Below are 19280 nucleotides of genomic sequence, written 5' to 3'. Positions count from 1 at the left end.
TACCTTCCCCAAAAAACAACGCTTTACAAACACTACTGCTTTAATACAGAATATTGAATATGTAAGCACTGGAAATAAATTAAGAATGGCCGATTGTCGTTCGAAATGCGAGTTTCTGTGTAAAGTGACTGTCAGTTGTCAGCTGCAAAGAGGCAGCGCGCGCAGTCTAACGGCATACAACAGAACTATTTGCACCTATCTAATTTTAGTTTTGCGCTAGAATGTGCTAGTGTCAGTTGGCTCTAGGAAGACGCTAGACGCAGAAGTTAGCGTTCGCTAAAGCTCTGCTCATGCAGGAAGTGGCCAAAACTAAAAATCTGTTATAATACGGAATATATTTAAGGTATTTTTTATTCTAATAGCATCTTGCGGACCCCTCTGGCATAGCTGGCGGACCCCTGGGGATCCGCGGACCACCTGTTGGGAACCACTGCTCTAGACAAATTGTTTTGCCACTCTTGCAACAGGAACGTGATGTGTTTTTCCGACAGGATAATGCTCGCCCACACACTGCCCGTGAAACTCAAAGTGCTCTGCAAGACGTGCTGCAACTTACCTGGCCGACGAGATGTAACACGTGTGACTCGTCAACCAACAACTCTTATAAAACTATGTGAACAACTTGAGCAGGCGTGGCGTAACCTACCCCAGGACAGTATTCGCCATCTGTAGGATCGACTGGATGCCACCGTGAGCACCTGCATTGCCGCCCGTGGAGGCTTTACCACATATTAGTGTGTGGGTGTTTCAGGACGGATCGATACCTGATACCTTAGAACCGCATGGACTATTTATGTGTAAATGCAATCATTTTATACTCCATATGCACTGCTGCAAAAATAAATTTTGCATGAACTGGAAACCTGTAAGAAAATGTATTAACTTTTTCCGGAATTGCCCTCCAATAAATTTGCGGCTGTGACACCCAAGGTGAATAAGCTGTCTCGCAATTCGTTGCTCCATGTTTCCCGACATGTCCGCAAAATGGAACAAACTCACTCCTGAGACACAGCGCTCTTTTACTTACATAACTTCGAGTACTGCATAACATGCCCGCCCAGTTAGCCGATCGGTCTAATGCACGGCTTTCCTGAGTGGGAAGGAGCGCCTGGTCCCCGGCACGAATCCGCCCGCGGACTTGTGTCGAGGTCCGGTGAGCCGACCTGTCTGTGGATGGTTTTTAGGCGGTTTTCCATCTGCCTCGGCGAATGCGGGCTGGTTCCCTTTATTCCGCCTCAGCTACACTAGGTCGGAGATTGCTGCGCAAACAAGTTCTCCACGACTACTCTACCACGCAGACATAGGGGTTACACTCGTCTGGTGTGAGACGTTCTCTGGAGGGGGGTCCACTGGAGACCGAACCGCACAATCACCCTGGGTTCGGTGTGGGGCGGCGGAGGGGTGAAGTGGACTGCGGTAGTCGTCGTGGGGTTGTGAACCACTGCGGCTGCGGCGGGGATGGAGCCTCTCCGTCGTTTCTAGGTCCCCGGTTAACATACAATACAATACAGAACATAATTGGTTTAAATTAAAACACACACACAATCTTTTAGAAAACGCAAAAGTGAAGAATTAATTTTTGTCGTTATAGCAAGACGCGAACCTTCTACACTTCGTAGCTCCGTTGCTCTAGCCACTACAACACGCTAAATTTGTATAACTTACCGCCATGTCTTGCCTCGAAGAAAACAGCTTATTGACGAATATCCAACACGGATTAAGAAAATATCCTTCTTGTGAAACACAATTATCACTTTATTCTCAAGTAATAATGAGAGCTGTCAGCAAGGGATTTGAGATTAATTCCGTATGCCGGCCGCGGTGGCCGAACGGTTCTAGGCGCTCAGTTCGGAACCGCGCGACTGCTACAGTCGCAGGTTCGAATCCTGCCTCGAGCATGGATGTGTGTGATGTCCTTAGGTTAGTTAGGTTTAAGTAGTTCTAAGTTCTAGGGGACTGATGACCACAGAAGTCCCATAGTGCTCAGAGCCATTTGAACCATTTTGAATTATGTATTTTTTAATTTTCAGAATGATTTTGACACCGTTCCTTACAAATTGCGTGTCTATGGAGTATCATCTCAGTTGTGTGACTTTGACTAGTAATTTCCTCTCAGAAAGGTCACAGTTCGTTACAATATACAGATAGTCATCGAATAAAATAAAGTAATATCCGACGTACCCAGATGAAGTGTTTTATGCCTTCTGCTACTCCTGATCTACACAAACGACGTAGGAGGCAAACTGAGCGGCTGTCATTTACCGTCTTCTAAAAATCAACAGATGATCAAAACAAATTGCAAACTGATGTGCCAATTGACCTTAAATAATGAAAAGTTTAAAGTCATCCACAAGAGTATTAAAAGAAATCAGTTACAATTGGGTTACACGATAAATCACGCGAAAATGTAGGCTGTAAACTCAGCTAAATACTTTGGAATAGAGACTGTTTACACGACGCTTGTCCGCTAGCTTCTTCACTATTGCTGCGCGTTGTGAGATCCGCATCAGATAAGGTTGACGGAGAACATCGAAAAAGTTCAAAGAAGGGCAGCTCGTTTTGTATTATCACGAAATAGAGCAAATAGTGCTACGGATATAATACACGAACTAGGCTGGCATTGATTAAAACAAATGCAGCAGGAACTTCTCATGAAATTTCAATCACCAAATTTCTCCTCAGAGTGTGAAAATATTTTGGTGTCTTCCCTCTACGTAGGGAGAAATTATAATCACAGCAAAAAAGAAAAATCAGAGCTCGCACGGAAATATTTAAGTGTTTGTTCTTTCCTCGCGCTGATCTAGAGTGGAGCGGTAGAGAAGTAGCTTTAAGGTGGTTCGACAAATCTTCTGTCGTCAACCTAATTGTGAATTGTAGAGTAATCATGTGAATGTAGATGTATATGTATAATTATAACAAATCGTACCAAAAACAACGATTTAAAATGATCCACAATGTACTGGTGGTTTGAAACAGCATTTATTCGCAAGTTCTAAAACCCATCAAACAAGAGGTTCAACTGGAAACTGCGAAATCCCATTTGCTATCTCTCAAGTTCTGCTTGCGACATAGAATGCGATCTCTCATCTTTTATTGGCCACATGCCTCTCTACTAAACAAAAATCTGACTTTTCTTATTCAGTTCAAATGGTTCAAATGGCTCTAAGCAATATGGGTCATCAGTCCCCTAGACTTAGAACTACTTAAACCTAACTAATCTAAGGACATCACACACATCTATGACCGAGGCAGGATTCGAAGCTGCGACCGTAGCTGCAGCACGGTTCCGGACTGAAGAGCCTAGAACCGCTTGGCCACAGCGGTTGGCTCTTATTCAGTCTTTCACGCTACGGTGTGTTGTGGAACGTGAAACTCAACGTTGTAATGTCACAAAATTCGACCACCTCCTTGTTCACAAACACTTTCTCATCCCGTGCGAGGGCTCCTTTAAGTCCCTTTTACACGAACAATTTTCTGGTCTCAATCGAACTGCTATGGTCACAGGTTCTAATCCTGCCTCGGGCATGGATGCATGTGCACTTAGGTTAGTTAGGTTTAAGTAGGTCTAAGTTCTAATTCTCAGAGCCATTTGAACCATCTGTCTCAGTCGGTTACTCTGGGCAAGTGGGCTAGACCCTCTTTCTACATGAAGTCATGCGAATGTATCGCGTATAGTACACGACGGAAACCGTGCATCGACTTTTACTTTTAGGGTCGTTCGAGATCACAAACTGCGGTAGCCATTCTAGCAGAAATATTAAAGGAGTATCTCATAATATGTAACTTCGGTTGCTACACTCATTGCTATTTTTTGAGCTATTGTTGCCTTTTCTTTCCTTGAAATAATGCCAAGAGTAATGGAAGAAGCTTCCTTTTTTCCTTTTTTTGAGTCTTCAGTCGTCTGACAGGTTTGATGCGGCTCGCCACGATTTCCTCTCCTGTGCCTTTACTAGCCTTCAGAGAGGTGCTAGAAAGGTGAACCTATAGATATATTAAAGGGAAATCAAATTTATGTCTCTAAGCAAAAAAAAATTTTAGTATTGAATCACAAGTAAACTATAGGAACAATGTCAGCTCTGAAATCCATAAACGAGAATAGTTCCACCGTGGCCTTAGAAAACGTGCGAAATCTAAGCTAATGTTCAGAAAACTTAAGTTGCGATTTTTCATTTTGGGGAAGCGGGTGCTAACATGCAGCCGGCCGGAGTGGCCGAGCGGTTCTAGGCGCTACAGTCTGGAACCGCGCGACTGCTACGGTCGCAGGTTCGAATCCTGCCTCGGGGAGGGATGTGTGTGATGTCCTTAGTTTAGTTAGGTTTAAGTAGTTCTAAGTTCTACGGGACTGATGACCTCAGAAGTTAAGTCCCATATGCTCAGAGCCATTTGAACCATTTTTTTGCTAACATGCAGGGCTTTTAACCCTTCGTTACATATCTCATCTTTTTTGAAACTAAATTTTTTTTGAACTAGCCATGAAAAATTTCCACATTTCATATGAAACCATCAATTCCCGTTTTATAGTAGAGAAAATTAAATATAAGACTAATAAGAGCCAATGAAATAGAGTGTTATTATATAGGCAAAGTAGCAACAGGCTTTATTCAAAAAGTTTCTAACGAAAGTCCCTCTTGTTTCACATCTATTATATAAACCCAACGAACGTATTGTTAACGTCCTTAGCACTTGGGAGTGTTTGTGTTCGAGATTTTAGTGTCGCGAGTATTCGTGTCTCCTGAGTTCATGCGCCACTGTGTGAAATAGTAAAATTCAGTGGAAGCCGGGCTAGTTAAAGGTAAATTTTTGTTCGTTTAATTTATTGTCAAAAGTATGAGAACTGACTGAACTGAGATAAATGACATCCAGCGAACATCTCAATCAGTTAAAAATCGATATCATTAATTCCAGTTTAAGAACTTCAGTTGTTGGCGAAGATACTTCTCAGACATCACAAGTCAACTTTAGTTGCGATTATTGACCCTATTTATTGTCCAGCTAAAATGGGATCATTCATAGTAGTGAATCATATCAAAGAAACTGTGTTAATAAAAACCGAGTTAAGGAAAAGCTGTAGTGTCCTACGAGTTCGAACAATGTATCACGAGAAGTGAACGTGTATTGGATTATCTCTGGATGATGATGATAGTGATAATAATAATAATAATAATAATAATAATAATAATAATAATAAGTTTATTCCTCATTAATATTGAAGGGAAACATCTTTTCGGACAAAACATCGTGCTGTGTCAAATGAACCGTGTGTCTTTTGAAGGAATTAATTCCGTGAACATGTGCTACGCTGATCAAGGATATCAATTCATTTCGAAACGCGAATCGGGTGCCTAGTAGGTGTTAATGAGCATCTTTGGTAGCAACTGCTAAACAACGCAGCTAGACGATAGTAATAATTAGAATCTAAACTTATTAACGAAAGAGACTTAAAAAAAACGTTTGTTTAACCCCCAATACAGACTCAAATTAGTGAAAAAAGCGGACATTATCAACAAATAATGAATGCAATAACAAACAGTGGTGTGTCGCCTCGCTTTCACGTATATCGACGAGGTGAAGTATAGTGGCTGAGCATAGAAAAAGGACATTAGACTTCCGCTGATCGTGGAAGTTTCCAGTAAGCAGCAATAGGAGGCGTTACAGGCTGGAACCTGAACACGAAATTCGATGAAAAGCAACTTGGTACATAATAAGTCATGTTCCATTAGGATTAAAATGTTGGACGATGATTCGGTAATTTATTACTACGTAATTTGTCCGGTAAGCCATAGCAAACCCTTTTAGAATACAGAGTTGGAGAACACGGTGCTCGACTTACGACTAGGTTTCCCAATTCGCGGCTGCTTTCGGTCTAGAACGTGACCTCGCCACGTGGCTGCCTGTGCGCCGGCTCTGAAGACTCCAGGGCGTGCACACCCTCCCCCCCCCCCTCCCCCCCTACCGTGGTGACCTGATCGCCAGCAGAGGCTCGCAGAATTCCGCAGATGCCAGCGCGCCCCGGCAGCCCATAATGAATTTGAGGCCATCCCCAGCGGCCGGCGTAAAACGACTCCCCAGACGAGGGCGGCGGCTGGTCAGGCTGACAACGAGCTCCCCTTCGACCTGCTTATACCACCCCTCCCACTGAGGAGATGGCAATAAAGATGAGGCAACTGAATTGTACTCTAGGCTGGTTGACACATACACAAAAAATTAGCTTTAATTTTGGTTACCTTACTGTCTTGTCAGCAACAATACAAATACGCCTAATCTGAAATATTGTTTTTCTGATTCTGTCACTATGTTACTAAAGCACCGGTAAACAGTCACATTTCGATCGTTATTTGATTTATTGCTAGATCCGACGCAAATATCTTCATATATTCATTGTCCTCATTTTACATCAGGCAAAGTCAAAACTTACGGGACTATAGCTGCTGTTTGCAATGTACCCAAACCAGATCATATTTTCTGCACAAAGTCCTCCTCGTGGAAGTAGAGATTTGTTACGGTACGGTGAATAAAAGGTAATAAAGACTGCCTTGTTTTTTACGTAGTTCTCAGTTCCTTTAAAGTAGGTATTTGTAGAGCATTTTAGTAGGTAGAAAGCAAAGTAAGTATTTCAGTAATGTCGGGCATCTCCGTTGCACAGGCAGCTGCATTCTGCGGCAGTGACCTAGTACAAACGCCCTGGCACCAGACACTCAGACAGTAGTTAGTCTGGTAACGCGCGACCCTTTTGTCTGGCGATGCGCCCTCCAGACGGGGGCAGACGCACGAGGAGTCTGCCAAGGGACGCCGTCAATACCAGAGGGAGAGGGGAGGGGGGGAGAGAGAGAGAGAGAGAGAGAGAGAGAGAGAGAGAGAGAGAGAGGGTGAGGTTCCGGAAAGACGACATTTTACCTATGGAGAGGCATGGCTGACATATTACCGCTTTTTATTTTAAAAACAATCAGTTTTTTTTTTTTCAGTTCACGAAAGATCAGTATTTGGCGATGCTGTGCGATGGCTGGAAAAAGTATCAACTCTTGGATTGCAAAGATCGAAACGTGGCAGTTAACATTTATGAGCTGCAGCACAGTGAGTGTGGCACGGTAACTTAGAAGTGGAAGAAGCTGCAATGAAGAACGTACAACTATAGCGGTGATGTTTCTCAAACGGCAACCGCGTTTCATTTCCAGACTTCAGAAGGTACAGTACCTGTACCTGCGTAGATACAACTCTTTCACATACTACTTACTAAGCGGCTTTCAAAGCATCTGCAGAATCTACGACAAAGTACTTATGGGTACTTCCCAGCACAGGGATGCGTTTTCCATCGATGTGGAGAGTGCAAGAATCTACTTCTGCTGAACCATAGACTATGATAAAATTATCTACAGACTGATGAAAAACCAATATGCAGGAATCAGATTACTGCTAATTTTAGGATTTCTTCGCTTGGCTATCTTCCACCTTTAGCGAAGAAAAATGTTAGACGAAGTAAAACAATTGTATTACCTGTGGAAAGCTTTTTATTTATGTAAAACGAAATCGAGGCTATAGCGTGGATATGTGACTGACATGAAAACGTTAAGTGATAAACGCCCCAAGTCGTCACCAACGGTAAATGTTCGTCAGAGAGAAAGATACCGTAAGGAGTGCACCAATGAAGTGTTATACGTCTGCTCTTGCTCTTTGTATAGACAAACGACCTGACGGATAGAATGAACAGCAAACTGCAAGTGTACGCGAAGTTTGAGGAGGATACAGGACGACATGGACAGTGTATCTCTTTGGTGTGATGAATGCCGACGCGCTATAAATTTAGAAAAAAAATGGGTTTAATGCGAATCAGTGGGAAAAACCATCCTGCAGCTTTAGAATACAGTGTTAATGGTGCGCTACTTTACACAGTTGTGTCCGTTAAATATCTAAGTGTAACGCTGCAGGGTGACATGAAGTGGCAGGAGCACTTAATGGCTGATGTAGGGAAAGCGAATAATCTACTTCAGTGTATTTGAAGAGTTCTAGGCAGGCGTACCTCATATAGGCCTCTAAGAGACCACAGACGGAACAGATATGCGACCCAGTCGAGTTTTTGGGACTCCCACGAGCTCGGATGGAATCTAAATGTGCATCTACATGGATACTCTGCAAATCTCATTTAAGTGCCTGGCGGAGGGGTCATCGAACCACCTCCTCAATTCATTATTATTCCTATCTCGTATAGCGCGCGGAAAAAACGAACTCCTGTATCCTTTCGTATGAGCTCTGATTTCATGGTGATCATGGTGGCCGTTTCTCCCTGTGTAGGTCGGCGTGAATAAAATATTTCGCCATCGGAGGAGGAAGCTGTCGATTGGAATTTTGTGAGAAGATTCTCCCCCCCCCCCCCCCACAACGTAACACGCTTTTGTTTTAATGATGTCCATCCCAAATCTTGTATCATTTCAGTGAAACTCTTCCCCCCCCCCCCCCATTTCGCTATAATAAAAAACGTACTGCCACTCTTTAAACGTTTTCGATGTACTGCGTCAGTCCTACCTGGTAAGGATTCCACACGGCGCGGCAGTATTCTAAAAGAGGACGGAAAAGCGTAGTGTAGGCAGTCTCTTTAGTACACTCATCATTTTCTGTGTGTTCCCTCCAATTTAAGTTGTTCGTAATTGTAATTAGTTGAATTTGCAGCCTTTAGACTTGACTGAATTATTGTGTAACCGGGGTTTAACGGATTCCTTTTAGCACTCATGACGATTACCTCACACTTTTCGTTATTTAGGGTCAATTGCCAATTTTCGCACCATTCATTATCTTTTCTAAATCTTTTTACAATTTGTTTTGATCTTCTGATGACTTTACTAGTCGGTAAATGACGGCGTCATCTGAAAACAATCTAAGACGGCTCCTCAGATTGTCTCCCACATCGTTTATATAGATAAGGAATAGTAAAGGGAGGGCCTATAACACTACTTGGGGAACGCCATAAATCGCCTGTTTTACTAGAAGACAAGGAAGCAATTTAGAGGCGTGTCGCTGTATATCTTACCGCTAGGCTAGGTCGACATGCCTGTGTAACGGAAATGCTCTGCGATTTCAAATGGGAATACATGATGCGGAGGAGGGGGGGGGAGGGGGGAGAAGTTCTTTCCCCAAACCCGAAACTCTACTGAGTATGCCTGTAGAACCGCGACTTGTGACTGTCTGCAGCACGATCGTTCTGCCACCAACATCCATCTCGCATAGGAATCTGAAGACAAAAGAAATGTCGGCTCGTGCGGAAGCATGTACACAGTCTTTTTCCCTTGCTCCATTTGCCAGTGGAAGAGGGAAAGGAATGACTAGCATCCTTCGCCAGGCACCTTATGGTGGCTCGAGCAGTGTATTTGTAGCTGTAGACGGAGTGAAGGCATAACAGTATAAAACTTTTGTATTTTAGAGGAGGAGTGCCAGAGTGGAGATGGTACAGCAGGACTGGGTACTCACTGATGCAGCACACGGCGAGCAGGCGGCCAGCGTCGTCCGGCGGATCGCACTCTGGGAAGAAGGGCTTGAGCACGTACACGCTGAACGTGAGCGCCACGATCGCCTGCGAGCAAGGCCGCACGATCATGCACTCGATCCAGAGCCGCACGAACGCCAGAAACGGTCCGAACGTCTCCATGATGTACGCGTAGTCGGCGCCGCTCTTTGAGATCATGCAGCCCAGCTCGGCGTAGCAGTAGGCGCCCACCTGTCAACAACAACAAGAATCATGACGTCATTTAATCGCCGCCCGCCACCTTTAGTGCTGCGCTGTACGTAAGGCATCCTGCAAAACTGCGTGAACAGCACAGTGTACACGTACAAATAAACTTCAACTACTTTAATGGGTCATAACATTTGAACCAATCGTTTCACCATATTCTTCGACGTTCTGTGAAGTGTATCCTCACCAGCATAGCTTATTTCGTGCGTAATAGCCTCACGGAATTCTGCAGTTGTTCATGGTCTCTTCTTGTACATTCGGCTTTTAAAGATACCAAAAATGTTCAAATGTGTGTGAAATCTTATGGGACTTAACTGCTAAGGTCATCAGTCCCTAAGCTTACACACTACTTAACCTAAATTATCCTAAGGACAAACACACACACACACACACACACACACACACACACACACACACACACACACACACCCATGGCCGGCCGAAGTGGCCGTGCGGTTAAAGGCGCTGCAGCCTGGAACCGCAAGACCGCTACGGTCGCAGGTTCGAATCCTGCCTCGGGCATGGATGTTTGTGCTGTCCTTAGGTTAGTTAGGTTTAACTAGTTCTAAGTTCTAGGGGACTAATGACCTCAGCAGTTGAGTCCCATAGTGCTCAGAGCCATTTGAACCACACACCCATGCCCGAGGGAGGACTCGAAGCTCCGCCGTGATCAGCCGCACAGTCCATGACTGCAGCGCGTTAGACCGCTCGGCTAATCCCGCGCGGCTTGAAGATATCCTCCACAAGAAAAAAAAAGCCGTGCAAGCGCGGAATCATACAGGACAAAGGAGGTAATGCGCAGAAACGACAGTCAACTTGACAACATGGTACGCTATATCTGATTTTTCCAGAGCTACTAAGATCATTAAAACAACATTTTCCGTTTCCACGAGCTTTCCGAAGGAAATTATGACTCAATAAAGAAGTTCAGGTTTATATGGATCGCGCTGTACATTTGTTGAGGTTTCTTGGAAAACGTCAGTAGTAGTAGCAGTAGTAGTAGTAGTAATCGTTGTCTTCGGTTCTAAGGCTTGTTTCATGCAGCTCTCCACTTTAGTAAATCGTGTGCAAGCGTCATCATCTCTGCTAACTAGTGCGATCTACGAGGCTGCTATAGCATTACGCTTACAGCACTCCGCTGTGGAAGTGGCCTGCAATTTATTCTCTGAGAAACAAAGCTGCTTTAAGTGATAAGAGTGTACTGGACCGGTTTTCTGAATGTGTCAACACAACGGAACGAAAGACGACGTCAACGTCACACACTTAGACCAATACCCAATGGTGAAGCAAAAAGTCGGATCTGCTGCACGCCAAATACGCCAGTTCTGCCCAGGGCAGACATTCACACAAGTAACGTAACTGGGAAATAATTAAATAAAGGAAACCTACTGATGATGGAGCAATAGCAGAGAAAATGCTTGAGCTGATGCTGTTAAAAAAGTGCGACCGGCGAAATGAAGAAAGAAAGTACTTTGCCACGTCACATTGATCCGAAAAGAAGTCTGATGTACTGGAAATCGCAAGTGGCAACTAGAAGCAGCATCCACTGATCTGATGTACTGAAGTGCTTTAATTTTCTGCACTCGCAGCTTCGTCTGAATTTTTTTTAAGAAAAGCATTTTGATCCATCAGCTTTACATACACACTGTTAATCTCCGTGATGATGTTTGCTAAAACTGAAACCGGTTGAGAATAAAGGTGTACACGTACAGCTGGTGGCTCAAAATGCTTTTTCTCAAATGCTACTTAGGGTCAGTACCGCCATAGGTATGGCCGCTCGCCACCTCCCTGCTTGTGGCACGGTTCATTTTAAATAAGGATTACCAGAATGAGACTTTCACTCTGCGGCGGAGCGTTTGCTAATATGAAACTTCCTGGCAGATTAAAACTGTGTGCCGGACCGAGGCTCGAACTCGGAACCTTCGCCTTTCGCCGTCAAGTGCTCTACCGAGCTACCCAAGAACCCGGCACACAGTTTTAATCTACCAGAAAGTTTCAAATCAGAGCTCGCTCCGCTGCAGAGTGAAAATATCATTCTGGAAGCATCCTCCAGGCTGTCGTTAAGCCATGTCTCCATAATATCCTTTCTTCCAGAAGTACTAGTTACGCAAGTTTCGCAGAAGAGCTTCTGTGAAGTTTGGAATGTAGGAGCCGAGGTACTGGCAGAATTGAAGCTGTGATGACGGGTCGTGAGTCGTACTCGGGTAGATCAGTAGGTAGAGCACTTGCCCGCGATAGACAAAGGTCCCGAGTTCGAGTCTCGGTCCGACATACAGCTTTAATCTACCAGGAAGTTTTATTGATTACCGATTTAGCGTGCTACTTGTTAACAAATTGACGTGAATGATTGGGAGTGGTTCTAAAGCAGTTACCTTTTCTTCAAGTACTTGATAGCCCCTCCCGCCGGAGGTTCGAGTCCTCCCACGGGCATGGGCGTGTGTGTGTTAGTTTAAGTAGCGTTTAAATCTAGGAACCGATGACCTAAGCAGTTTGGTCAGTTAGGAATTCAACACACACTTGACGGTCGTAAATATTTACCCACAAAATTACTGATTTTATCATTAGTGTTTTTCCTTATTCTGCAATGTCTACCAATTTGGTTCAGACACTAAGAGAAGCAGATAGTTTAACTGAATTACTTCCTTTGATTAGTAACAATAGTGGCAGTAGCCCGCAGGCTAGTTTTCGTGGAAGCCTATATTCTTGCAACCTACATCTATCTAAATCTGCTAACAGTATTCAAGTCTACGTCTATAATTTTTAATCTCCTCGCTCCCTGAACTTCGTTACTTTTGTTTGATATCTCAGGTCGTTCCAATCAAATTCTGGTTAGGTTATAGAACTAAAATCTGCTACACGTTTCGATTCACTGACCTTTTCACAGTTACCCGACCCAACCATCCTCTTACACATCAGCTACTGCCCTGGCATTGGATCCACGGAGACCTGCCGTTCTCTTCCACCCGTATTATACCTTGTGGAGTGGGTTAGGTCCTCGGTAAACATGTTTCCGGCCGCCTCTAACAAATCTGGTTAGGAACCTTCAACGTTGACTCATCACGCAATGCTTCTTACATATTAGATATCTGTGTAGATCAGCTGCCGCCCTCCCTTATGCAGAATCCCAGGTTCTCAGAAAAAAAACTATTTATTCATATTCCTAACAGAGAGAAGCAGCATGATTGCGGAGCTCATGGCCGTCCTATACAAGATACACCGATGAACCAAAACATTATAACCACATGTTTAATGGCGTGTTCTTCCACTTTTAAAACACAGTACAACAGAGTTTCTGCTAGGCGTGGATTCTACAAGTCCTTGACAGAATTCCAGAAGTGTGTGGCACAGATATCTACGCACAGGTCAAGAAATTACGGAATGGTGGTTTGCGGGTACGCAGCTGGTGCACGATGTGTGTTCGAATGGGTTCAGATCAGGCGCATTTGCTGGCCAAGTCATTAAGGTCAGTTCACTATATAACGCCCCTCAAACCATAGTAGAATGATGATGATGATGATGATGATGATGATGGATGATTATTGGTTTGCGGGGCGCTCAACTGCGCGGTCTTCAACGCCCGTACACATTGCCAATCTGTGCACAGTCCAGTCTAGCCACTCTTATGAATGATGATGGAATCATGAGGACAACACAAACACCCAGTCCCCGGGCACAGAAAATCCCCAACCCAGCAGGGAATCGAACACGGGACCCTGTAATCCAGAGGTAGCAACGTTAACCACTAGACCACGAGCTGCGGACCCATTGAACGATTCTGACCTTGCAACACAGACAGTAATCGGTTATCCTGCTTGGAAGATGTCACCGCCTCAGGGGAAGACATCAAGCATGAAGCGATGCATGTCATCCGCAACGATGTTGACGTAGTTCACTGTTGTCATGATGCCTTCGATTACCATCATGGATCCCGTGGAAGCCCAACTCAATGTACCCCACAGCATCCCTCACCGACGATGGCGCGGTGCATGTTTCGTGCAACCCTCCGCCTGGATCGCGGCTTGTAAGGACCCAACCATCGACCTGGTGTAACAAGAAAAGCGATGCATTCGACAGGCGACACGTTCCTATCGATCCCCAGAGAAAACTCAGTCATGCTGTGACCACTGCAATCATAACTGGCGATGTCGTTGCGTCAACACAGGAACACGTAGGGGTCGTGTGATGTGAAGCTTCATGTTCAACAGTGACCTTTGAACGGTGTGCACCGTAACACTTGTGCCTACAGAAGCACTCTTTCGTCAGATCTGCCACAGATGGTTGCCTATCCTGGATAACACAGTGCGCAATCCTCCGATCTCGACGGTTTGTGATAACACGTGGTCGTCCAATACCTTACGGGATACTCATTATTTCATCATCCTTCAGCTACTTTTCGTAGGCGTTCACAACAGTAGTACTCCAAAAGGCGACCTACTTCGCCGTTTCAAAGATTATCGTTTCCAGCCGCAGCGCCACAACAATGTGCCCTTTGCCAAAACCGTTTATATCAATGGATTTCCGTATTAGGGGCCCGTATCTTCGCTATTGTGACTGCCAGTTCGTCTCTGTTCTGCTTACATTCTTTCCTTACTGTGTCACGTGCCCGCAACACCACAGAGCCATTGAACTTCGAGGTGGACAGTGGTGAGCCGGCCAGTGTGGCCGAGCGGTTCTAGGCGCTTCAGTCAGGAACCGCGCAACCGCTACGGTCGCAGGTTCGAATCCTCCTTCGGACATGGATGTGTGTAATGTCCTTAGGTTAGTTAGGTTTAAGTAGTTCTAAGTTCTAGTGGACTGATGACCTCAGATGTTAAGCCCCATAGTGCTCAGAGCCATTTGAACCATTTTGACAGTGGTGATAATATTTTGACTCATCAGTGGCTGTATCCATCGATAACTTTTCTGATCGCCTGTAACAAAAGCTTCATACGTCATACTCAGTAATACACTCGCTGTTCCAGAAAGTGTGGAAAAAAGGTCTTCAGCTCTTGTGATACGAAAAACTTACAGGATCATTCAAACTTTGGTATCGATGCGTGAAGAAGGCAAACCTATTGTCTTCGGTTTATAGCCATGAGACACCACCTGTCTCGGAAAATGTTAAATGATGGCACTTTGCTATTGTCCTTCTTAATAAAAAGATACGAAAATCTCATTCTACAACTACTTTTAGTTGCACTCGAAAGCTGAAGTGCAGCTAACGCATGAACTACATGCGACAACTCTTGTTTTGTGTAGATGTTAATTTCTGGACGTTAAATCAAGTCCTCCATTAAGCAGCAGAGTAACCGCGTCTTCAAACGTTTCTGTAAGGGTAAAGTGAAAGATTATCAGCCTGTCTCAGAGACGGAGTTGATGTCAATGAAATTTTATTTCTGTTATGTGGTGCGTCTTGCACAATATCGCATGTCATGTGTGCATGGAATATCTCTGTTTATAAATTGTTCCCTTTTTATGGGTGTTGCGTTGGGTGTCTGTACAGCGGAAGTAAAATAGTGTATGACGGGCGAAGCACGGAGGAAAAAGCAGCAGTTTAGCAGTCAGGGAGAACATTCCTAAACGACAGAGGCCTAGTGGCATCAAACGTGGTCCTTAATATTTTCGAGAGAGAAATTGTCAGAAAGTACGTATGAGGCACAGTAAAAGTGAATCGTGGAGTGCGTGAAGACTGAAAAATAAAATGAATTGAAGCGTTTGAGATGTTATGTTACAGAAGGATAGTGGAAATTAAGAGCGCTGATAAGAAATGAGATTTTCCGATGAATCGGCGAAGAAAGGACTATGTGGAACAATTTGCTAGAAGAGACAGGATCGTAGGACATCAGAGAAAATCTTCCTTGGTACTACAGGGAGCAGTCGACGTGAAAAAAACATTGGGGGGAAGAGGCAGAGGTGGGAGTATATACAAGTAATTGAGTACATTGGATGGAAATGCTCCTCAAACAGTATGATGAAGAGAGTGGCAAAGGAGGGGAAATCGTGGGGAGTCTCATGAAACCGAAAATCCTCACAAAGCGGCTAATAAACTTTCCATTACGCCAAGCAGAATCGTTCCTATGAGAACATTTTGTAAATGGAATTGCGAGCCTTTCTCCCTTGCTTTAACGCTGAGTGTGTGTGTAGGCAGGCCTGACTGCAGACAAGAGGTGGGGCGAGTGTTTCCAGTCCAGGCAGCTGCGCCCCCTTGACAGCAGCCGTCCCCCTCCCGCCATTGTGTTGGAATCCTGCAGGACCCGCCTCCTTTATCCCTAGGGACGCCGCCGCTCCCCTCTCAAAATACCAGGTCAGCTAGACACAGCGCGCATGCGCTCGGCAGAGGCGCGCTTCAGCACAGGAGTCCACTCTAGAGTAGCTACAGCCAGAGCTCCTGCCTGTCGGGTCACTCTTGGCGTTGCATGATTTCCCATCAGCTAATTTACATATTTACACGCTGTTATAGTGATACTGTGTGGATGTGGCTGTGATCACGAATTATAGTTATAAATCTTTTTCGTCGAGTATTTTGGGAGTTGTAAGAGATCGAAAGTTGTTGAAAAGAACCTAGTACTCCAGAATCAATTCCGGTTTCTATGAAAACTAAGCCCATTGAAATTTGTTGACAGTATTACGGCCTACTTGTCCACCGAATGCCCGGAAATGCTCACAACTTTTTACGGCCTAACTGCACTACGAAAGTCCTCGTCCGCTACAGTATAGATGGCCGCTTGAATGACCACCCTGCCGGAGATGGCTGTATCGCCTTGTCTGTGCCGGTTGGCGGCGCCATGCAAATGACCTTCCACAGGGAAGGAGGGCCACCAGTGGTCGACATAACTCTTACATAGGAACATTGCACTGGTTCCAGTCCTTTTAACGTTCAAATCCTGGTTTTTCTTCTTTTATCATGAAACCGCTGTCCTAATATGAAGAAAATGCGTTATGTTTTTTTTTTCACCTTTTACCTATACTACTGGCCATTAAAATTGCTACACCACGAAGATGACATGCTAAAGACGAGAAATTTAACTGACAGGAAGAAGATGCTGTGATATCCAAATGATTAACTTTTCAGAGCATTCACAATAGGTTGGCGCCGGCGGCGACACCTACAACGTACTGACATGAGGAAAGTTTCCAACCGATTTCTCATACACAAACAGCAGTTGACCGGCGTTGCCTGGTGAAACGTTGTTGTGATGCCTCGTGTACGGAGGAGAAATGCGTACCATCACGTTTCCGTCTTTGATAAAGGTCGGATTGTAGCCTATCGCGATTGCTGTTTATCGTATCGCGACATTGCTGCTCGCGTTGGTCGAGATCCAATGACTGTTAGCAGAATATGCAATCGCTGGGTTCAGTAGGGTAATACGGAACGCCGTGCTGGATTCCAACGGCCTCGTATCACTAGCAGTCGAGATGACAGGCATCTTATCCGCATGGCTGTAACGGATCGTGCAGCCACGTCTCGATCCCTGAGTCAACAGATGGGGACCATCTACACGAACAGTTCGACGACGTTTGCAGCAGCATGGACTATCAGCTGGGAGACCATGGCTGCGGTTACCTTTGACGCTGCGTAACAGACAGGAGCGCCTGCGATGGTGTACTCATCGACGAACCTGGGTGCACGAAGGGCAGAACGTCATTTTTTCGGATGAATCCAGGTTCTGTTTACAGCATCATGATAGTCGCATCCGTGTTTGGCGACATCGCGGTGAACGCAAATTGGAAGCATGTATTCGTAATCGCCATACTGGCGTATCACCCGGCGTGACGGTATGCGGTGCCACTGGTTACACGTCTCGGCCACCTCTTGCTCGCATTGACGGCACTTTGAACAGTGGACGTTACATTTCAGATGTGTTACGACCCGTGGCCCAACCCTTCATTCGATCCCTGCGAAACATTTCAGTAGGATAATGCACGACCGCATGTTGCAGGCCCTGTACGGGCCTTTCTGGATACAGAAAATGTTCGACTGCTGCCCTGACCAGCACATTCTCCAGATCTCTCCCCAACTGCAAACGTCTGGTCAATGGTGGCCGAGCAACTGGCTCGTCACAATACGCCAGGCACTACTCTTGACCCGTTTATCATCTGCATTTCTTCTTGGTGTAGCAATTTTAATGGCCAGTAGTGTATTTATTTGTTTGATACACTGTCCTGTCACTTTAATGTGACCGCCTGTCAAGAGCCTGGCTAACCACTTTTTGCAGCGTGGACTACTGCGAGTCGTGCAGCAAGAGAGTCAGTGAGGTTCTGCAAGGTACCGACAGGGATGTGGAACCATGCTGACTATAGTGCCGTGGTCAGCTGCGCGAGCAGCCCGATCGAGAGGATTCCACAGACTGACGATTGGGTTTAATCCGGGCATATGGTGGCCAGTGGAGTACGGCAAACTCATTCTGATGCTCCTCAAACCGCCCACGTACACTGCTAGCTGTGTTACACGTTGCATTGTCCTGCTCGTGGATCCCATCCTGGCAAGGAAAAACAAACTACATGTCCCCAAGGACAGATGCATACTTGTGCCGATCCACTGTGCCTTCCAGAATGGTGAGATCTCTCAAGGAATGCCACGATAACATTCCCCAGACCATAAAGCTTCCTCGTCCGGCCTGGACCCTTCAGACTATTGTTGCAGGGTGTTTGATTTGAGACGTTTCACGCCGTACACGCCAAAAGGCATCTGTCCGTTGAACATGATTCATATGAGAAGGCCACCTGTCACCGCATAGTGGACGCCCAGTTGGGGCACTGACGAGCAAATTCCAGCCTTCGTCGCCGATGATATGCAGTCAACACGGATACATGAACCAGGCGCCTGCTGCTGAGGCCCATACGCAGAAAAGTTCTGTAAGTGGTCGTTGAGGACACACTGCTGGTAGTCCCTTGGTTCATCTGGGCGGTCAGCTCCTCAAAAGTTGCGCGTCTGTTCGCCCGTACACACCTCCGCAGATGTAGTTCACCTCCGTCACCTATGGCACTTGGTACAGAACAGTTGCCTCCACCCTGGTTTTGGATTCTGCCATGCACAGTATACTTTAACCAAGGCAGCATGCGAACAAGCTGAGCCATTTCGGTAATGTTTCCAACCTTGGCCCGAAAGTGAATGTTGTTGATTATTAGTTTGTGGGGCACTCAACTGCGCGGTCATCATCAGCGCCTATACGAAGTCCCAATTTTGGCACAGCGGGCAGAGAAAATTTCCAACCCGGCCGGTAATCGAACCCGGCAGAAAACCAATGATGCTGCCTTTTGGACGTTACGTGAACCGTTCAACAACGACTGCTCCGTTTAGCGCGTCCCTCGCTACAAGCGTTATATAGCCGCACTTCCGGTGCTGCCACCTGCCCTCTGTGGCTGGTTATTGCATGTCGACATTGAACATAGGAGGTGGTCCCTTTAAAGTGACTGGACCGCATATTACGTTAGCTATTTTATGATGTACACACTGTTCATTTGAAGTGTATTTTACATAATAAAGAATTTTATATTGCTCACATCTTCCGCTCGGCAATACTGGCATTGACGTGCAAAAGCCGGCCGGTGTGGCCGTGCGGTTCTAGTCTGGAACCGCGTG

At 45.5% G+C, this 19280-nt stretch overlaps 1 protein-coding gene across 1 annotated transcript in view; it reads right to left on the bottom strand.

Moving 5' to 3' along the window:
* The window catches only part of LOC124605516 (large neutral amino acids transporter small subunit 1), a 367273-nt gene that overhangs the window by 234072 nt on the left and 113921 nt on the right, over positions 1-19280 (bottom strand). The window contains exon 2 of the mRNA XM_047137258.1: positions 9457-9703. Coding sequence (XP_046993214.1) covers positions 9457-9703 — 247 coding nt within the window. The remainder of the gene's footprint in view (positions 1-9456; positions 9704-19280) is intronic.

Source organism: Schistocerca americana, chromosome 3, assembly GCF_021461395.2.
Source record: "Schistocerca americana isolate TAMUIC-IGC-003095 chromosome 3, iqSchAmer2.1, whole genome shotgun sequence".
Lineage (NCBI taxonomy): Eukaryota > Metazoa > Arthropoda > Insecta > Orthoptera > Acrididae > Schistocerca > Schistocerca americana.
This window is presented reverse-complemented; position numbering and strand designations above follow the sequence as displayed.